The 23,453-nt window shown below is 38.6% G+C and overlaps 1 protein-coding gene across 4 annotated transcripts in view; it reads right to left on the reverse strand.

Moving 5' to 3' along the window:
- Positions 1-2,140: 2,140 nt before the first annotated feature.
- RSAD1 (radical S-adenosyl methionine domain containing 1) overlaps positions 2,141-23,453 on the reverse strand; it is a 2,083,664-nt gene continuing 2,062,351 nt past the window's right edge. For all 4 annotated transcript variants that reach the window (XM_044090484.1, XM_044090485.1, XM_044090486.1 and 1 more), the window contains one exon: positions 2,141-2,360. In XM_044090484.1, coding sequence (XP_043946419.1) covers positions 2,264-2,360 — 97 coding nt within the window. In that variant the 3' untranslated portion in view covers positions 2,141-2,263. The remainder of the gene's footprint in view (positions 2,361-23,453) is intronic.

Genomic DNA, 23,453 nt, shown 5'->3' on the forward strand with positions numbered 1-23,453 from the left:
ATGTATATGTATGTATATATATATATATATATATATATATATATATATATATATATATATAGTTCTACTTTAGAACATCAAATTCCCACAACGACGTCTCACTGTTAATCAACTGCATGAAGGATTTTGCAGTTTGAATGTATTCAAACACATCTACACTAACTTTGTTCATTCTGGCAATTTGCTCCCTCTCACAAGCTCAATGTCCCCTCAAACCTCTGCTTAAGGCTAGACACTTGAAGCACTGAGTTTTCCATAATAGTTGTTCAAGTGCTTGTGTATGTGTCTAAGTAGCTTATTTCCGCAATGTGCAATTGAAGCTTTAGGACCTAGATTAACCATTGATTTATTAATGATAGTTTTTTTCTTTTTCTTATATATATGTCTTGAGTCAGTTTTTAATATTAATGCAGAATGTATCATGGATAGGTATGTTTTGATTTTAATTCAGTTTAACTACTGGTTCTTGTCTGTATACTGTCTATAGACATTTTTGTGTCTTTTACGTTGCTTTTGCATGGATTTTCCTGTTTTGTTGCTTTAAAACATTAATTGTATTTTGTTGACATGCTTCATGATAGGTTGCTGCAAGGTATATCAGTGAAATTGTTGCTTTTTTGAATTGTCTGATGAAGCGGCTTTGTGGTGCCATGAAAGCCCTAACGTATTTATTAAACTTTTTATATTTTACGTTGAAATTTGAATTTTTATTGTTCCTGCCAGCTACTGGGTTCATTTTTTACTCTGTGCTGTTGTGCCGTGCTTTGGGTTTCTTTGTGTGTGTATATATATATATATATATATATATATATATATATATATATATATATGTGTGTGTGTGTGTGTGTGAGTGTGTGTATATATATATATATATATATATATATATATAGATTCACTTTATAACCTTGAAATGCTGAAATATCGAATTTCAGTATCTCGAGACTATAAAACCGAATCCACAAAACACCGACAAACAAAAACCGCGAAACCACATAACCGAAAACACCGCACACACTGCACTAAACATACAACAAAACACCCACATCACAACATAAACAAAAAAAAACACACATACACAACTCACACACACATAAGCAGGGGGGCAAGCCCCCCTGCGCCCCCCACACCCCCCCTACTTATATATACTAACTCCAAGATCGCACAAACACAAGACAAAAGCTCACTCACACACGCACATTCTCCAATCCCTCACACACACTATACCTGACATAAAACCTACATCCACACACGGCACTGTGTACCACCAAAACACAAACCCGGACATTACGTAGCGCAACTTCATAATTCAACATATATTCGAGATATATGAAATTCGCGATTATGAACGTTCGCTATTTCTAACATTCGACTTTATAGCTTCGAGATACTGAAATTCGACATTTCAGTATTTCGATGTTATAAAGTGAACCCATATATATATATATATATATATACACACACACACACACACACACACACACACACACACACACACACAACTTTCCATTTTCTATACCTGGTTTTGTTTCAGGATTTTGTGGGCAAGGAAAAATCACAAGGTGGATGTGACCCCAGACAGGTCCCAACTCCACTGTAGGGCAAATCAATGCACTGATACTCCCATACACTCCTAGAGACAATACTCCATCAGCAACGCCTCTACCAAAACATCTTTTGACTGTAGGATAACAATGGTAGCCATATGGAAAGTCATCTGAGCATGGAGAGAATATGCAAACTCCACAAGTAAGGCACCTCAGCCAAGAATAAAACCGGGATCCCTGCACTGTGAGGCAGCAATGCTAATAATCACATCACTGTACCTATGGAATATGTTGAGTATGACACATGAAATATATGGTGGTATAAGATAGGAAACAAAGTATATAATGAACAGCAGCTTAGGAAACGCATTCTATGATGAATGTCTAAGGTCAAACCAATAATGAAAAGTACCTTCAATTTAAGACAATGAAGGGGTGGCATACTCTGTTTAAATAAATAACTAATCTTTATACCAATGAGTAAGTTTCATGCTCAGGTTAAGCCAATGAGAGGGTAACATACACTCACTTTAAATTAATTTGGGGTGACATGGTCTGTTTATACCTGTAAAGTATGATATGCTTAGTTCAACCACTCAGATTACTACTTTGCCTTTAATGCCCTTAAAATTAATCCCATCAGTGCACTTCAAACAGAATACTGACAATATCCTGAAAATGCAGTCCAGAGACTGTTGCTTTCTTCTCCTTGGATAGTCTTACACACTGTCAGTAAACGACACCTGGAGCTGGATCAGAAGTGTTGGTAAAATGCTGTCAAGAAGAGCAAGACCTTTCCAAGAGCACCTCAGGCCCCTAAAAAACAAACACAAAACAGAGGCAATTAAAATAAACTGGAGTTAAATTCACAGACTTAAACCAATGCTTTTACATTCATGACTAGCTAAGCTAGAGCAATTGATATTTGTTGTCAAAGAACTATAGCCCCATCAGCCTACATGTCTAATTTGAAAAGCCTTGGAAGATATTACATCTGATTTTATAAGCTCTAATAATAATAATAATAATAATAAAAAAAAACAAAAAAAAAAAACGTTTTGATCTAGACCTACAACAGTATGGTTTTGTCACAGGGAGATCATCTGTGCTTAATTTAAAATTCTTTGAAAAACTCATTAAGCTAGATAGAGGCCATGCAGTTAATAATGTATACCTGCATCTAGCCAAGACCTTTGACACTATTCACTATGCTAGAATTGTAAGTAAGCATAAAAAACAAGTAATCTCCGTGGTATCCCCGAAGTCTCAAAACAACCCACTAAAGTGTAGTGGGTCCAAAAACAAAACAGTGTAAGAAACTTCTCTGTGTGGAAGATTTTCAGTCCATATATTTCTAATTAATCACTGTATATTAATCAGATCAGACAATAGTAGTAGAAGTAGCGAACGTAAACTCGTCTTACGTCAACACAAAACAAAACAAAATGTATTAATAGAAAATATATAATTGTACAGCATTACTAAGTATTCAAAAGTAATCCAAGCAAGGCAGGCAGTCTGATTCCAGTCGAAAATCCTTTATTAAGTACACAGACAAGCGATCGAAGTAAAAACAAAAACAGAGTAATAATTTCTTCACAAGCTTTCTAAATATATATATATATATATATATATATATATATATATATATATATAAACACTTTTCATCAGGCATGGGAGTGGTTTATTGTGCTGTAAAACAAAGTGTTATTGGTACACATGTTAAATTCACATCCCTTCCCCATCAGTGTGACATTCGAGCTGGTCCTGCCCTACTTAGTAGCTGTCATAATAATATATAACCCTTATGTACTTTAAATAAAATTATATAATGATGCGGTACCTCTTATTTAACCAAATTATTAAGTAGATTATTAAGTCTGTGATTTTATCCAAGACAATATACTACATGGCTGGAAATATATCAACCTTAGTTCATTTGGCAATCAAAAAAGATATATATAAATATATACATATATATTTTGCATGTAAAAATCAATTTCTATTTTCATAACCTATTGTTAACAAAGATCGCTTCCGTCCTTCTAGACTTCTTCAGGTCTGTGTACAAGAACCCTAAAAACCTATATAATTAGTTAGTATTGTTATTATACATCATTTTGAATAAAGTGGAAAAAAGAACCAGAAAAAAATAAAAATAAGAAAAAATGTATGTATGATGGAAACAAAATATACACTTAAATTTCAACTGATTTAAAATGGTATTTAAAACTAATTTGTAGAATAAAATAAAATAAAATACAGTTAGTCATGTAAACAATGTGGCAATTTTCTAAGTTCCATTTTCAGCGGAGGCCCGGGGAGAAAAGCTCCAAGGGTAAGCAGATACAGCATTACATAATACCAGCATTACATATTACAAACAGACTATTTACAGAGATTACATTAGTAAGCACGTTAAACAAGTTCCACAGGTTAGAGTTAATCCCGAGCGTAAATCAGGATTAAATTAAATTACACAGTAAAATGGTTAACAGATTTTTACACATTCTAGAGAGAGTTAGCCAGGCTTGATACATTGACATAGCCAGTTAAGTGACAAATGTTGTTTGAGTCTAGTTTTAAATTGACATAAGGTGGAAAGTAAGGTAATATCAACTGGAAGAAAGTTCCAGGATCGACTTACAGAGTTTGCAAAGAGAGAGTCACCGGATGTGTTATTAATTTTGCTAGTCTGAATTAGTAGTTTGTTAGAGGATCGAAGCGGTCTAGGATTGTTATATGGGGTGATAATATTTTTAAGTGCAGGAGTAATGTCTGGATTATAGAGGATTTTATAGGCCATAATCAGTTGGTTATACTGGATTAGGCTGGGTAGTTCAAGCAACCCACGCTGGTTTAGAGTGATGCAATGATGTGTCCTAAATGGCAGCCCAGTGGCAAACCTGGCAATGTGGTTGCAGCAAGTTGAGAGTTTGTTAAGGACAGTCTTGTTTAAATTTGAGAGTAGAGGGGATGCATACAGAAGGGTTGAAAGAAGGTGAGAGCGAGCTATGGCAATTTTAGCTGGAGGGGTTAGGAAGGCTTTTATTCTGTAAAGTGACCCTAGTTTTTTATTGATGGTTTTGATAATTTGGTTAACATGTAGGTCGCATTTTAGATTATTATCTATGATGACACCTAATAGTTTTTTAGAGGGGTCAGGGGAGATTATTGTGCCATCATTTGAATTTATGGTAAAGGTGAAAGGGGTAGACCTACGTGTTGGTGAAAATAACAGCATTTTAGTTTTTTTGGGATTTAGGATCAGATGACGTTCAGAAAGCCCGTTTTCTATTGTATTAAAGGTGGTCTGGGTAGCTGACCATAACTCTATTGGAGATGTGGTCGAGCAAATCAGAGTAGAGTCATCAGCAAATTGGACACAGCTGACTTTTGGGATGACAGTATAAAGGTCGTTAATGAAGATGGAGAACAGCAAGGGCCCTAGTATAGAGCCTTGTGGTACTCCAAGGGTGTTAGGTAGAAGGTTAGAGAGTTTGTTCTGCCGGAGGACAGCCTGCTGTCGACCATTCAGGTAGGACTGAAACCACTGAAGGGCTGTAGTATCTAAATGGAATGTTTGCAGGGTGTAGATTAAAAGTTGGTGATCAACTATATCGAATGCCTTGGAAAGATCCAAGAAGAGGGCTGAGGATATATAATTATTGTTGCGATTATGGTTTATGGTGCTGATAAAGGCTAGGAGGGCTGAAGTAGTGCTGCGATGAGGAAGGAAGCCATGCTAAGTGTCTGCCATAAGGTGATTCTGGATTAGGTGGTGCATGAGTTGTCTATGAATACATTTTTCCATAATCTTTGCAAGTGGAGAGAGTATAGCTATTGGCCTATAATTGGAGAATTCAGTAGAGCTGCCTCCTTTGTGAAGTGGGATTACATAGGATAATTTCCAGATGGTGGGAATTTTAGCTTCTACTATGGTTCGATTGATTAGTATTGAGACGAGGTAAGCAATAGCATCAGCTGATTTTTGTAGGTACTCGGCAGGGAGTTGATCAGCAGAAAGTGTAGTGGGTTTTAATTTTTTGATCAGGGTATGGATAAGTGAAGTGGCGACTGGTTGGAAGCTGAATGCGAGTAGGTTTTTAGGGGTGCTGCTTTCAGGACCAGGGGAACTAGGAGGTAGTTGGCTAGCTAGGGCTTGAATTGTCTCAGTAAAGAATCGGTTAAAACTGTCAGAAATATCTTCAGGAGTTTTATCAATAGTAGCAGCAGGGATTGGGGTTGAAGTTTGTCCAGGATGTAGTAGATTATTTAAACCTGCCAAAAACTTCTGAGGGTTATTTTGATTTACTGTCTGTAAATTACAGTAGTATTGTTTTTTTGTCTTGTAAAATGGATTTTTTAGTTTCGTTCCTGGATTGCCTGTATTTAATGTTATCTTGGGGGTCTTTAGAAGAACGCCATAAAGACCATGCTTTGTTTCTAAGGGTAATTTTGAGTTTAGACTCTTTAGAAAGCCATGGCGCAGTTTTTGCCTTTGTTCTCTTTGAACGAACAGGTGCATGCAAATCAAGGATCTCAAGGAATTTGTTGTTAAAGTATGCTACTGCTTCCTCTAAGGGGAGGTGTTTTACAATAGACCAATTGCATGAGTTTAGTTCTTGTTGGAATTTGGCAGGGTCTTGTTGGGAATTAATGGCATTGTGCTTAATTACATATGTGAGAAGGTGATTGCTTAGGCCATCAGGGAGGGTACCAGAGGTGTACAGTTGGGGGTGACTATGAGTACCCAGTCAAGTATGCTTTCTTTTTGGTTGGGTTTACCTATCCTGGTAGGGGTGGATATGATTTGTGTAAATGCATGCAGGTTAATATGGGTGGTTGGGGATTCTGAGGAACAGGTGCCCTAGTCTATGTTAAAGTCTCCAAGTAGTAGGGTTTCTTGGGGGTAGTGACATGATAGCCAATGGAGGATATATTCAAGTGTAGATGTATTGTTTCCTGGGGGTATGTACATACAGATGATATTAATGCATTTATTTTTATTAAGTTGCTATTTGGTGGCAAGAATCTCAGAGTTATTAATCTGAGGTGGTTGTATTACATCTATGGTGACATTCAACTCAGATTTATAGAGTACAGCTACCCCACCCCCCTTCCTCGAAGCACGATCCAGCCTGTGTATGTTGTACCCAGGTGGTAACACTTCAATGTCTGTAGTGTTAGGTTTTAACCAGGTTTCAGATAAACAGAGAATCTCAGGGCAGTGGACATCCAGAAGTGCATGCAATTCATGTACCTTGTTATTAATGCTTCTAATATTTATTTATTTATTTATTTATTTTATTTTACATTTGTTGATGAGATGACAGGCTAGGAGAGAGTTAGTTGGCCTATTAATTGTAGGTTTGTAGCTTAGATTGCAAGTAGAGGGGGTATGTGTATCTGAAGTGGGTGGGCCAGGATTGGGGTGAATATCACCACCAAGTATTACAGTAAGTCTATACTTGGTGATGAACTTCAGGAATTTGTTTATTAGTTTGTGGTAGTGTTTGGATCTAAAGCTAATGTGCCTGGGGTTGAGATGTTGATAGACTGAACAAGATGTTGGATAGGACCTGGTACTGTAAGTATGGTTGAAAGTGGGAGGATTTACAGCTGGGGTGATAGTATGGCCTTTCGGGACCTGAAATCCCGTGTGAAACTGGTTTTCATACGAGATAAGGAGGTATGGTGCGAACAAGAGGGGTAGTAAAGAGGAGTATATCATTATCTGTGATTCAGCTAGTGAGTTAAGGAACTATTTTACCTGGTGATGCAATACCAGAAGATAGAGTGGTGAGGGAAAGGTACTGGAAGAGGGATGGGAGAATGCCAGATGAAAGCTAATAGTTGCTATTGAAATGTAGGTAGAAGAATGGGGGTGGGAGGAATTATCCCAGATGAAAGCAGATAGGATCTAGAAAGTGGGGGAGTGGCTATAGTACTATAAATTTAGAGGTACTGGGGGGGGGGTTGTGGGCAGGGAGGGGAGCGAAGAGAGCCTGACCGCAGCGAGGGCGAATGCAGCGGGGCTATTGCAGTTTACAAGGTTTCCTAAGGTGTCCTAAAGCTATAAGGTAAGTATTATAGTTCTTAATGTAAGAGTCAGTTTACTTAAGTTACAGGGGAAGGAGGCAAACACTCAAGTAGAAAAAGAGCCCTATGGCTGACCAAAATGGTGACCTGTTTAATTACACAGCACTGTAAGTGAAAGCGTAACAAATGCTTTGTGTGTGCAACCTACTCTGTTTAAAAGCTGAGAGAAACTGATTGCAGTCCTGTAGATTCCGTTTTGTAGGGAACTGTAGAATTCAACTAGGAAAAGAGAAAAGCAGAGATTCTAGGGTAAGCATGAAGGCAACAATAGGCAGTTATTTTATAATAATACATTCAGAAAGGTTTGATTGTGGGGGTTAAAGTAGCATACTTCAGAATGAACTAAGATTTATAGCTAAGAAACCTAAGCAAGAGAGCAATGCAGTAAATAAACACTTGCCAGATTTTAAAGATATACCAGAAAAACTAAATCAATTGTTCACAATTGTACAACTGGAAAATTGCCAGTAAAAGCACTTCAGGTAAAGCTAGCCCAAGTTATTCAAGTCATAAAAGCACATATTCAATGTGTGTGTGCAGTTTAAACATTAAAACCACATGCAGCAAGTAGGAGCTTTGATTATATACTTTCTCTAGGTACAGTTTCAGTTTAAACACAAATATTACCACAGAAAGGCAGTAAAGTCACTAGCTACTTATAGAGTCTCTGCAATAAAATAGAGCAGTCTGTGCAGAATCAGAATTTAGCAGCAGGTCATTCAGTTACACACAAAAAAAACAGTAAAAGATCCATACAATGAAGAAACTTACACTGAGTCACACCAGGTCAGCCAGCATCTAGATTTGAAAATGATGCCTGCACTGAATTGTAGCAGTTTAACCTGTTTGAGGAAAGGGGGGGGGAGAGAAGGCAGTAGGAGTGGTTACAGGGAATACCCTGATTGACTCAAGACACCACACCAGAGGTAAGTTGAATGTAAGGGCCTAAAATCTGCACTCAGCACTATGTTATTTGCACGCAGTACTTTAATATTATTTGCACTCAGCACTGTAATTTCACTTATGTTTAGCAGGAAAGACAGACCAACAGTATACAATTCTGGGAATTTTTACAAGGGTTACTTGTTCAAATGTCAGGCTATTGCAGTTTACAAGGTTTCCTAAGGTATCCTAAAGCTATAAGATAAGCATTATAGTTCTTAATGTAAGAGTCAGTTTACTTAAGTTACAGGGGAAGGAGGCAAACACTCAAGTAGAAAAAGAGCCCTATGGCTGACCAAAATGGTGACCTGCTTAATTACACAGCACTGTAAGTGAAAGCTTAACAAATGCTTTTTGTGTGCAACATACTCTGCTTAAATGCTGAGAGAAACTGTTTGCGGTCCTGTAGACTCCGTTTTGTAGGGAACTGTAGAGTTCAATCTGCTTAAATGCTGAGAGAAACTGTTTGCAGTCCTGTAGACTCCATTTTGCAGGGAATTGTAGAGTTCAATCTGCTTAAATGTTGAGAGAAACTGTTTGCAGTCCTGTAGACTCCATTTTGTAGGGAACTGTAGAGTTCAATCTGCTTAAATGCTGAGAGAAACTGTTTGCAGTCCTGTAGACTCCATTTTGTAGGGAACTGTAGAGTTCAAACTGAGTCACACCAGGTCAGCCAAGGGGGGAACAGAGAGGGAAATCATAAGCACCTAGATTTGAAAATACTTAGTAATGCTGTACAATTATATATTTTCTATTAGTACTTTTTGTTTTGTTTTGTTTTGATTTAAGACTGGATTACATTCGCTAGTTCTACTACTATTGTCTGATCTGATTAATATACAGTGATTAACTAGGAATATATGGACTGAAAATCTTCCACACAGAGAAGTTTCTTACACTGTTTTAAGTAAGCATAAAACATACATTTAGACCATTATGTTATAGGATGGATAGCAAACTTGCTGACAGACAGGACCCACATAGCTAAAGTTGCAGGCACCACCTCGGAATGCAAAACAATGATTAGTAGCCTTTCCCATGGCTCAGAACTGGGACCCCTACTGTTTGGCATCTACAAATCAAAAGCTCATACATAGGGCTAACTAAATTTGTTGATGACTGCATTCTATCTAACCCAGGTAATAAACTCATCCAACTAAAAAATATCCATATTATCCCTTTGCACTCTACTCAGATTAGACTAATTATAGAATATAATACAGTATCTATTTTATTAAATATCTATCCAAACAGTTCACATAGATTTTTTTTAACTAATATGAGCAATGGATTAAAGACCCTCAACATCCGAGACAGGCTTAAAGCTCAGTCATTTACACTTTCTCTTATGGAGTCTTGTGAGGCGATTTATGTCTAGCAGTCCATGCTGTAAAGTACCCAGTCTCCTTGACTGCCAACACTTTTACAAGACCAATGGCTTTGCAAACACTCAAGCTAAAGATCTGAATCGCTGTTAACAAACCAAACAGAGTGACACTCTAGCTTTCACTAAGGCAAATCCTGATGAACTGAAGGATAACCATAAAATTCATCCAAGGCCTGGCTTGTTTCGCCCCTCTGAAGGCAGATGTACACTCTGAGGGAGGTACTCACAGGGCAATTATGGTCTTCGGACTAATTTATAACTCTCTGAATCTATAAGGTTCATAGGTTCATAGGTAGGTAATAGGCTATCGGCTAGGGCCTATCTATACAAGCTTAGCTAAAAAGGTACCCTGGCTTTTGCTACCCAAGAAAATTATTTTCCTGTGCCACTGTCGAGCAGAGCCACAGAAGTGATCCCCGGGGTGAATTTCCTATTTCCCATCCAATCATCAAGATTTTTCTTGAAGAGTACTAATGAGTAGCTTTGTTTGATATAGATAGGTAGTTTATTCCAGAGTATGGGAAGACTCTGGGACAGGACTCTATCCCACCGGCATGTTCTGTTTATTGTGGTGACAAGTTTTAGGTCCCTAGAGCATATAGCTCAGAGGGATTGGGTCTTCTTTAAGTGGAGCATGCCTAGCAGCTCTGGGTTTGACATAACTTAGAATGTTAGGCAGAGATCACCTCTGAGTAGGCGATATGTGACGGAGTAAAACTGGAGTTTTTTGAGACAGTTTGCGTAGGGCATCTGTTTGAGGCCGGTAATCCTCTTTGTGAGGTATTTCTGCGGCCTTTCCAGTTGCTGTAGATTCTTGTGAGGTACATACCAAAAGGGGCGTTGTACTCTATAATGGGTCTAATGAGTGATGAGTAGAGGGGAACAATGACCTCTTTTTTTCTGGATGAGAAACCTTTTGTGATGAGGTGTACCACGTAGAAGGAATTCCTGACTACTGTGGCGATGTGATTATCAAAGAAGAAACTACTGTCCACCTGTGTCCCAAGGTCTCTTATCACTCTTTTGGTGTTAAGTATACTACTGCCTATGTTGTAGTTCATGGGTACAGAGTTTTTATCAAAGGGAATGACAATGCACTTTTTGGCACTGAGCTTGAGGCCATGGCTTTGACACCAGGCATCTGTCTCAGTGAGACCCTTTTGTAGGATGTCCACATCGTTAGGAGTTTCGATTATGGCTCCTAGTTTGCAGTCATCTGCAAACATGTTAGCCTGTACTTCAGAGAAGTAGATACCAAACAGGAGAGGACCCAGGACTGAACCCTGTGGTATTCCACTTGTCACTGGTCTGAAGTCGGATTTGGAGTCTGCTACTTTCACAGTGTGGGTTCTGTCTGTGAGCCAGATGGCAACCCATCTTGTGACATAGGGATTTATTCCTAGTTTAGTGAGTTTATCTCTAATTCCAGAGTGTGGAATGTTGTTGAAAGCCTTGGCAAGATCTAGATAGGCTGTGTGAACCACCTTACCCTCGTCTATGGCTTTGGTGACTGCTTCAAAGAAATCTATCAGGTTTAGGAGACATGATCTGCCTTTTATAAACCTGAACTGGGTGGGATCCAGAGTTTGGAGGTTACCAATGTCTTTGTTTATAAGTTCCATGATGATACATTCCATGGCCTTGCAGACCAGGCTCGTCAAGCTAATGGGGCGGTAGTTCCCGGGGTCCGTGGTGGCTCCCCCCTTGTGGAGTGGCATAACCATCGCTGTGCACCATTCAGGGGGCACAAAGCCTGAGGTGGGGCTATGACTGAACATGGTACTGAGGTGGGGTGCCAGTTCGTTCTGTAGTTTGTGTAGCATGTAGCCTGGGATGTTGTCTGGTCCCATGGATGCTGTGTTCTTGGCTTTGGAGAGTGTGGTTTTTACCTGTGCAGCCGTGATTACAGGAACTTTGCATTCTTCCAGTATGGAGATGGGCTCTTTAGGGGGTGAGAGGGGGGTAAGGTTAGCACTGAACCTATCTGCCAGGATGTTTGCAATATCAGTTGGGTCTGTACATTTAGTGCCATTGTACTGTAATTCAGAGCAGATCTGAGTGTTGCCATTGAGATGCTTGACACAGCTATAGAATGCTTTGTGGCTGACTTTAGAATCAGTGGCAATTTTGTTTTTGTAACTAGCTTTGGAGGACTTTATCAGGGATCACAGCTTCTTACTGAGGCTGACCAGAGAGCTCCTCCACTCATGGGATTTTACTGTCTTTTGCAACAGTTTCTTCCTTTTGTTGTACAGTTTGTTTAAGGCAGGGGACCACCAGATTGGCTTCCTTTTTTTGGAGGATACCGTCTTGGTTCTGTTTGGGATAGCACAATCCATGCACTCGTGTAAGTGCTTATAAAGTGCAATTATGTAGGATTCAGTAGTCGTAACTGTATTGTCCATCTGCATGGGTGTCATGAAGTTCACAACTTCTGTCTTAAGAAGCATGAAGTTGGGCTTTGGAGAAATTTTTGATTGTGGTTTCCTTAATGGAGGGTGGGGGCAGGATGTGGATATCTAGGGTAATTAGCTTATGGTCAGATCGGACCAATGAGGCGTTGACTTCAGGTGTGGGACACCGGTCATTCATGTTGGTAATGACTAGATCTAGGATATTGTTGCCCCTGGTGGGGGCGTGGATAGGTTGATCCAGGGCATTGGAGTTTATGAATTCCAGAAAGCATTGAGCGAAGGAGTTGGTACATGAATAGTTTTCCCAGTTAATGGTGGGGTAGTTGAAATCGTCCATTATTATGGTGTTTGGTTGAACTCTAATATTTTCCAGTACATCAAGAAAAGAGGAGTGGGAATTCTGAGGCATGGCGGGGGATCTATAGCAAGCTACTATTTGGATTGCAGTTTTGCTCAGAGTTGGTTGCACTTGGATAACCTCAGCTGCATTATGCTGAGCAACTAGCCTGGAGGTGTGGATATCCTTAATGAATATGGACACACCTCCACCTTTGGTGTTCCGGTCCAGGTTACATGGTCGAAAAGTGAGGTATGAGTTATAGCCTGGTAGTGCAGGGATGCTCTCTGGAGCCTTGAACCAGGTCTCAGTCACTGCACAGATATCAATGTTCTCCATTTTAAGGTGTGCCTCGAGTGAGTGCATTTTGAGATTTAGACTTCTAGCATTGAGTAGCATCACCTTCAGTTTTTGCTTGCCTGTTCCTGTTACGGTGGTGAATTTGTCATTTGAACCTTGCCTAAAAAAGGCACTATAGGAGTGGCAAGAACCTTAGCCAGTATCTGGAATCCTAGGGGTGACAGGTGCAGACCATCTCTGGCAAAGCATCATGGTCTGTCAACCATGTCATCCCAGGCAGACAGATACTGGATCCCTTTAGAATGACAAAACCCACTTAATCTAGTTCATAAATGCAGTGAGCCCTACTCTGTCTTGGCATTCAGTGGGTATAAGGCAGAGAAACTATTGATGGACAAGCCACCAGTTTTACACAGCTATACTATTTACTGAATAGTTGGTTGAAGTCTGTCATAACTAGGAGGCAGAAGTATATGATGGCTTGCTTGGATGATGTTTTTCTGTGAATATGTTTTATATGAAACTTTTAGAAAACCTTGGAAAAGCCTTACAAACACCTTGCTAGATCAGGGTCAGTAGTGAATATGGATTCTAACCTAACTTGCATAATAATTGCAGAAGCTATATTGATTCTACATTCTAAACATAACAGATCCCATAATGGTACATTAAGTAAAAGCATAATCAGCTAATATACTGCAATGTGAAAACTACTGTAAAAGATTAACAGTCATCTTCTTAGACATTCTTAGTTAACTTACAACCTTATTAGATATATTTACATCTTATCAAACATCTACATTCAATTCATGTAACACTCTTACATGCTTCCCTTGTAACCAACATACCGCAACTTTGCACTGCATAACTATGTTTTACATTTTCTACCTAACCACATTCTTAATCTTACTTTCACTACTTGCTCAGCCTCTCCCTCTTTTTCTCTCTCTCACTCATTTCCCCAAGTCATCCTCACCACAAACCTCAATCCCTCAAAATATGCAAACACTCCTGCCTCACTCATAAATGCTTATGTACCACAACTCTCTCTTTTTCACACACCCTCCATTTGACAATGTTAATCATTATTTTCAATTTAATAGTTTTGTTTAGTTTTTAGACACGTTTCTGGTATGGCAATGGGAACTTCTTTTGCTCCCCCATATAGCAATGTATTTATGGCTACGGCAGAAGAAGAACACATTTATTCTCATCCCACTTATAAGGAGTAAGTTATTAAATATTATCATTACATAGATGACATCTTTATGTACTACACATGTCTGGAATGTTGAGAAGTTTATGAAGGATCTATTTAATAACAGATTTAGGGAAATTTTTGTTTGGAATATCTGAATATTCTATAGATTTTTTTTTAGACTTAACATTATTAGGTTAAGATGGATGTAATATTAAGACTAAACTTTATAGGAAACCAACTAATAACAAGCTATCTTTACATGCCACTAGTTTCCATCCTAGTCTTGTAGTAAAAGCATCACCTTTTGAAGAATTATTGAGAGCTTGGGGGGCAGGTAGTGTTGAAGCTGATTTTTTTATTAGAAGCTTCAGCTATTATACTCATTTTTTAGTAGATATTTAGATAGCTACAATAAAGTTAGAGATTGTTAAGTAAAAATGTCATGATTGTTGTGGTAACACTTATAAAGGAACAAACATTAATAATAAAGTTTGCTTTTTTGGTCACTGAATTTAATAATATCGTCAATAAGATAACTGAGTTGCCTGTGAAGGGTAGACGCTTTTAAAGTTAGAACCAGAACTGGTTAAAATTCTGCCTGATTAGGACAGACACCTTCCCTTTTCAGAGGTGTTTTGTATGCTCTTAAATTGTTCTACAAGTTTTTACATAAATAATAAAAATGTAAAGCTCAAAATGTGTTTTACATGCTATACTGCTAAAGTTATTTATGCACTTAGAGGTATGTGTGGTTTAATTTATATTGGACAGACTAGCTGTAAATTCAAAGTTAGGCTGCAGGAAGATATATATTACATTAGGAATAATAAAATGAGTAATCCAATTGTTACATTTAGGAGAATGTCAGGGGGACAATATGAAAGGTTTACAAGCTAGTGTTTTAGAACAGTATTTTAATATAAATAGTAAAAATGAATATGTTAAACACTGTCGCTTAAAGAAACTACATTCACTTTCAGATTTAGTACATTGGACCCTTATGGGCTTAATGATGAGTACAGTAAGAATAAGCTGATTTAATTTATTAATGGTTTTATTATTGGTGTTTATTGATGCAAGCTTTTAATAATGTGTGTGTTTTTCTGTTTTATACTCTTGAAGGTATGAGCTGAAGCTCTAAGTGGTGATGTTTTAATAAAGTGTATTATAGGCATTGACATTTTATTTACTTATTTTTTCCGTTTATGTAGTTATCTGAAGTGCATCACACTCAGAGGTGTCTAAGTGCATGACTGCTTGCTTGGATTATGTTTGTGTGTGCACGTTTTATATGAAGCTTTGAGAAAAGCTTGGAAAAGTCTTGGGAGACCAAGGTCAACAATGAAAATGGGCTCCAACCCAACATGCATACATGCATTTGTCACATAATCTTTAATATAAATCACTTAAATAGCCACCAAAACTCGTTTCCTTCAGATACAAATAGCCAGCAAAATTCACTCACCTTAAAAAACAACTCTCTACCTTAGACTGGTCTTCTGTACTTTCCTCACAAGGCTTAACAGCTGCTGCTAAAACCTTCCTTGGGCTACAAGGTAAATGACTCTTCAAACAAAATAAAAATGATTAAAACAACTTCTGAAACTCTGGAAATGTAACCCCTCCAAAAACAACATAATGATTCCATTATTCTCCAGAACTTAGCAAAACGTCAGGAGACAAAGCCAAACACTACAAAACCAAACTCCTATCTCCTTTCTACACTTACCAAAATGGTTCTGTCAAGAGGCTCACCTCCTCACTGATCATGAAAAAAACAGCCTCTAACCCCAAAGCATCATACTCTGTACAAAACGCCCTCTGTCACCTTCAGACTTCCTACAGAAATTTAGTAAACTCCCCCATCTTCTAGTTATCCCTGCATTATCCACTCACTCTACTCTTCATTCCAATATTCTACTTCAAACAAATCACAATGAAAGATAATGAACCATTTCTAGAACAAATCCAACTAGATGCTTCTAATGGCTCAGACCACCTTTGCCCATGGTTCATTTACCACTGCAGAGAATACATAACATACCCATTGAGTCATATCTACAACCCTTGCCTCACCACAAACTCAGTGCCAAATTTGTGGAGGACTGCTATTGTAATACCACTACCAAAGCAATGCAAACGTTCAAAACAGGTAGCATGCTCACCTTTGGTGCTGGAAAACCAAAAGGATGCGGATTCTATTCACACTCAAGGTGACTGCATTGCTGACATGGCACTGCAGCATCATGTGTGTGTAGGGGGGTGTCTGTCTTTCGCATCACAAGTTAAACCAAAGTCCCATCTGCTTGAGTTGAAGGTAGCTCACTTGGATGTAATAGATTCCATGGCACCTATCAAAAAAGAGAAGAGGAAGTTCCCCTATACCCTGGCCAAATTTTTCCACCTCAGGTTTCTACTGAAAAGAGGCAACTAGCCTAGTGGTAGTAACCCAGTCAACAAAAGAAAGAAAGATGTATGGCTAGATAGATACATAAAAAGATAAAATTAAGTCTTAAACTTCCACCCCATCTCCATTCTATGCACACTTGAGAAAAATACTAAGTTACTATACAACCAATTATCCTCGTACATGTAATAATACCATCTCTTCTCTATTAAGCACCATGTTGTTTGAATAGGTAGATACACTGACTGCTCTCTGGTCAGCTGCCTCATTGGAATCCTCTTTATTAATCTAACAAAGGCCTTTGACCTGGTGGATTACCCTACTTTACTAAATCACACGACAGAAAAATGTGTTATCTCCGCAGCATCAGAATGGTTCTAAAACTTTCTCACAAAGACATACTTCAAACTGAAGACTGGAAGTTCACTTTCCACTCATATCATCTTTAAAAGCATTCCCCAAGGATCTGTCCTAGCTCACTTCTTTTTTACATCTTCATCAACAAACTTCCCAATGACCTTCTATATTTATACATCATTTTGCATGGCAATGATATGGTAATGCAGAGATCTAGCCCCCCCCAAAAAAAACATGTAGCAGCAAATTCAAAACAACCTTCTCTCATAGGATCATAGGAGGTTACTAGGCTAATAGCCCTAGGGTCTAGGGCCCTTACAAACCTAGTCTCTCTCCCCTCTTTTTCCTCTTGGCTTAATACAAACAGACTGCTATAATTTTTGCACCCCCTTAGAAAATAGAAAGACAGAGAAAAAACAAACAGATAACTGATACTACAACCATCTTCAAATACACATTTTTAACATTTAAGCTCAGAAAAAGTGGAGCTAAAATTAATCACCTCATTTTCTGAGACAGAAGAATCTCCCCGAACCTCTTCCCCTCAGCATAGGCAAACATAGGAAAGAGACTCCTCTTCATTCAGCTGGCGTATGGGCTACCTGTAATAGCCGCAATGTCTTCCAAAAACATGACATCCTTCCAATCATTCATGAACAACTCCCACAGGTTTGAACACCACTGACTTCTGGTCAAAGAGATGTTCTACTACTAGGTTCGGTTCTTTTCAAACTACTCTACCTCAACACATACAAAACACTCACTGCAAAGCTGGTCATAACCTCACCCTCGTCTCAAATCCCACTGTTATTCGTGCCTGGTACTCCACACATTTAAAACCAACCTGCAATATACTAACCATAGCCACTGTCCCCTAGCTCCCAAACTCCAAAACTTAACTACAAGAAAGAGCTCAATAATATTTAAAGCCTATCTCACACGTCAAAGCAAATGCAAATACTTCAGTTCTCACCATATCATTTAACTTCTTAACTAAGGATATCCTTCCATTAAATATTTCACCACATGCTGTGACATTCTCTTCTAATGATTTCAAAATCACATATATTTTGTAAATTACATGCTTGCACCATGTCTTGTTAACTTGTATTGCTGAATGAACAGCAAGTCAGCTTTGCATTTTTCTTACTACTGTTTTTGCTCCCACAATATGAATCGGTATGGTTTTGTTAATTTTGTTTGTATCTTGGAACCACTGGACTGGGCTTGAAATTAAGTCCTGTGAGATCAGTGCCCTAGCCCTGTAAAGAAATTGAAATAAATACAGAAACAAATACTTATTAACAAAACATAAGGCAAATTGCTGACCCAAAAAAGAGCACTGGTATGGTATGGCACATGTTCTTCACAAGACTATCAACAGATGTTACAAAATATATTCATCAAGGCAGCAGAACCAAATTCCAAATTCTCTTGCAGATTCATCTTTCTAGGAACAAACAGCTCAGCACTGCCACACTTGAAGGTTTTTGTCTTTTTAGACAGCCCAGATAAATGGACGATATATACTTAACCTAATGCTGAATCCTTCCATACCTGCTCACCTGATACTACTAAAGGTTACCGAGCTGCTTGTTAGATCTGATCTGGCATTACTAGTGCTCCACCCTCAAGCTTCATTAAAACTTTTTTCTGCTGCAATCCCCCAGTGCAACAACTCTCTACAGATTGAGTTTGCTGTCTACCACTGACAAGTGATGCTTTGGAGGAGAACAAGATGAAGGGAAGAACAGCTTGAGGCCAGCTTATCAGGTAATAACAATTTCAAAGGGGGATAAAGGAAAGGATGTCATACAGGAAGAGCCAAAATAAAAGGATCCAGTGTTATGGTAAGTACATAACTTCCACATCCTATTTATCCAGTTCAACTGATCCAACTGATACGTCAAAATCCCAAGCTTCCTAGTACCCTTGGTGGCATCATGACAGGATACCCTTGAAGACTGTGGCTTCAAAGGAATCCCTCTACATAGATAGTCTATCCAACTTATACAGCTTGGCAAAGGTATGCAAAGCAGATCAATTTGCTGCAGCACAAATTTCATCCACAGAGAAACTTTTGGAAAAGGCTGTAGATGTGGATACTTACCTGGTGGAGTTAACATCTGATATGAATGGCAAGGACTTGTTATGACATACATATACAAATCAGATACAGTAAAATAATCAGGTAAACAAGCTAACCTTAGGATCCTTCTTTCAGAGACTAGTATGAGTGAATGAGATAAATAACTGAGCATCTTTCCTGTATAATTTTGTTCTGCAAAGGTAAATGAACTGTTGGTGAACATTTAGGGTATGAAAATGTATTCTTTCTTTTGCTACAATTTGGAAAGAACACAGAGAAATGTAGAGGCTGATTCAAGAAGGGTTAGTCCAGAAGGAAACTCTGTTGTTATGGAGGACTAGATAGTGTGGAGAATAAGAAAAGGGTTATAACTCAAATTCTTGTTGAAGCAACTACTTCCAAAAATAAAGTTTTCCAAAATGGAATTTTAGCTATGCAGAAGAAACTGATTCAAAGAGATTTTTTTTGTTATGGCTTCTAATACAAACTTAATGCCCACAGAGGAAATGGCTCTAGTGTATGCAGTAGAAAAGTACCTTTTCAAAAGGCCACAATTTATTAAATGCTATTGAATGGGAGTCAAAGCCATTATAATGTTTGGATATGGATGCCAGTTAAACTTTAGTAGCAGAGTAACTAGATAAAATAAATGGGAAAGGAGCTGCAGAATGTCATGAACAGAAGCAGAAAAAGGGTCAGTGCCATGGCCAGTTACCCATTTGCTTTGAGTGGTTTCTTTTTGAGATGGAGAAACTATGCAAATGACCTTCTGAGATAAGGAAGGGCTTTTGGCAATTAAGAGAACTGAAGAAACCAAGCAGTCAATCTGAGATTGAGCAAGTCTAGATGAGGCTGTCTAGATGGGTGAGATCCAGAAGGGGATTTAAAAGTTACTGGGGCTTCAACAGGTGAGGCCCTAACAATGGAGGCCAAATTTGCTATGGCCAAAATGGAGAAATGAGAATCACTTTGACAATGCATGCTGTGGCTTTCTGAAAGAGGGTAGAGATGTATGGAAGACCACTGCTAGATTGTAGCACCTCTCACTGACTCCTCCTCTGGTGGGATCAAGGCAAAGAAGCTGCTACATTTGGTGTTGGTTGTGGATGCATATAGCCTTAAGCAAGGCTGATGTCAGTGGCTGAATATCTGACATGCAGCCACCATAGAGAGAGACAACTAGTGAGGCACCATGATGGATGTGCTGATCCTGTCTGCTAGGCAGTCAGTACTTCGCAAAAACTGTGTTGCATTCAGAAAAGGATGCAAATCAATCACTCTTTGCCAAACCCTCATGGCCTCTCAGCAAAGGGGGTAGGAAATGGTTCTGCCTTGCTTGTTCAAATTATAAACTGCAGACATATGGTCTGTCTCTACTGATAATCACTCCTGAAGGTAGAAGAATCTTTCAGTGCCGGGAGGATTGTTTTCATTCCCAAGATATTGATGTGAAGATTGGGCTCTGATTCCAGGTTCGATGGACCATCTTCTCCTCAAAATGTCGCCACCTCCACCCAACTCTGGAGGCGTCTGTAGTGACCATCACATTCAGGAGTGGAACAAGTAGGGTTGCCACCTTTTCAAATGCCCAAAGTGGGACATTTTTGGTAAAAATATCAGATTTTGCAGGCCGAAACATAGACGGCCAGTACAAAGGACAGAACTTTTATTTTTTGCATAAATTGAAGCTTATTATTGTAGCATTTTATTTGCTTATTCTGTTTCTTATAACATTTAGGTGTTTCAGATACAGAATAACTGTTTTATGCAACTATTACATAACATATAGGAAATAATTTTGTCCTAAAAATCTCAGGACATTTTGTCATTTTTACAATTTTTTTTTTGCAGGACACAACTGCCCATAGAGGGACTGTCCCTCGCAAAGTGGGACAGGTGGTAACCCTAGAAACAAAGAAAGGTCTTCCTACATCATGAATTTTGGAGGTGGTTAGTAACCATTTAAAATGGATCATGCAAAGCTGCATGATGATCTGAAATCTGAGACCACTGGACCCCGAACAGTCACTGAGAAAATCTCATGTGAAAGTGAGCAAGCTGTACCATGACAATGGAGGAAGCCATCAATCCTACGAACTGAAGCACTAACATTGCAATGTGAAGATGAATGATTCAGAAGACTCTGAGAGAATGTCTTAAGAGTAAATCAAAAATGGAATACAATCAGCTAAAAGTCAGTTAAATCACTCACAATAAATTGTGAGTTTTTGATACATGTTTTAGACCCGAAGAAACCTAGAGGGATTACTCTCTACTTTAAGTGCTAGCCACAAAGTTTGAGAAATCATTTTATGCTCAACTCCTGAGAGACTTGCTTGGCTACAAACATCTGCATTACCAGCTGAAGCTAAGTGAAACTTGCAGTAGTGAATTTTAGTATTTTGTTAAGTACAAACTTGCAGTTTTAAAAGTACTGTATTTTCATTTTTTTATGTTTCCTAATTGTGTGCTTCTGAACAGTGTGCTGTGTGTCTCTCTGCAGTTAGTTCCCCACTCACCCTCCCTGTTCTTGTGTTGGTATTAGTGTTGGCGGCTCTGGAATTGCCCGCCCCTCCTGTAAGTCTGTATTAGAACACTCCTCCTGGGTCCATCTCATTTTCCCACTTAACTGAGTACAGTGAGATCCTATTCTGAGTCTAGTGTTCACTCTACTTAATACAGAGAGAAGATTTGAGAAGGCCAGCCCACTTAGGTTCTTCCTTCCTCACTTGTTGCACTTAAAAAAATTGTACTTTATTCATTTGCCTTTACTGTATTTGTCTTTCCTCCTACTTTATTTTGCTTTTCTTAAAAGTACTCAGTTTTATTTATTCTGCTGCATTTATTACTGCTTGGTAGTAGTCTGATTAAATTGTAACTGTTATTCTAAGTCTTTTGGTTTAAGCACTTGGGCTTCATACAGGCTGTTTTACATTAAGAAGGTTTGTGGTCTGCACTGTTGTGGCAAGACAGGTAGCTTACATCCTTCTAAGCTGGGAATTGCTGATTGAAGGCCCAGTGTCTGCTATTCTAAAAGTGTATTAGTTCTGGCTTAAGCACTTGGGCTTCAGGCCAGTTATTCTACATTAAGAAGATTTGTGCTCTGCACTCTTGTGGGAGGAGAGGTTGGATTCTGCCCTTCTGAGCTGGGAATTTCTGGTCACAGGCTTATTGTGCCTGCTTATTTGAACTGTTTCTTTCTGAAATTGGTCTGGCTTGTTGCTGTAGCATAGACCAGATTCAGGCCTGCTGAATCTAGCTTTGTTTGTATAACTTGAGCACTGATCCAGGTCATCTTTTTTGGAGAAGGTTCCCCTGCACCCTAGTAAGAACTTGTCTGATTGAAGACTGCTGGAACAGGGCTCAGTTTTGAGCTTTTTTCTGGTTAATTGGGTAACTTGTTTAAATCAGTTTGTTTGTTTTCTATTGTTATTTATATATATATATATATATATATATATATATATATATATATATATAATTGCACTTTATTCGTCTGCTTTTACTGTATTTGTGTTTCTTCCTACTTTACTACTGGAGGCATTGACTACAACTCTGATCTGTGATATATAACTATAATTATCCCTTTTCTGCGCTTTTAAACTGTTTTTTTGAGTGTATCTGCTTTATTTTCAGAAAAAAAAAAAAATATATATATATATATATATACATATATACTTGCTTCCCGCCTTCCTAAGCTGGTATAGTCCAGTTTTCAGGTTAGTGCTGAATTCAGGGCTGTGTTACAAATCTCTGTGTTTGCCATACTTTACTTGGATAGAAGGAAGTTTCTCTGTTCACTTGTGAGAGAGGGGAGCTTTGAGCAGCCTATCTGTCCCTGGAGGAGTGGTTTCAGCCCAGAAATTAGTAGTTTATCAGCCATTTTGGGCTAATTTTGCTCTCTTTCATTTCCCTGCTATAAATACCATATTTGCCCGTTTTTTGCGCAGCGGGCAGCACCATTTAGCTAGAGTAAAACTATTCCTGGCTCCACAAAGTCTCCTCTTCAATTTTTCCCTTGGAACTAGACAAACTTTCAACTTAAGCACTCAAGCCATTTATTTCTCAGCCCGGCACTTGCTCAAAACTTATAGCAAGCACTTATAAACCCTAGCACTAGACCCTCCTGTACTGTACAGAAGGACAAGGCTCTCTATTCGACCTTACCAGCCATCCAGTAAAACAGTTCCCTGTACCTATCCAAGCATGTCCAAAGGGCAGTTTTAGGTGTGCTCTCTAGTCCAACTGGTGAATCTGGGCATTTTGAGGCAATGTTACAACTGCCTCATGTACACAGACAATCCCCTCCTCCTACCACCAAACACTAATACATGCGAGAGATGCAGTTATACAGCCAAACTAGAGGCTAAGCT

Source organism: Protopterus annectens, chromosome 12.part0 (assembly GCF_019279795.1).
Source record: "Protopterus annectens isolate FY-2018-M chromosome 12.part0, PAN1.0, whole genome shotgun sequence".
Lineage (NCBI taxonomy): Eukaryota > Metazoa > Chordata > Ceratodontiformes > Protopteridae > Protopterus > Protopterus annectens.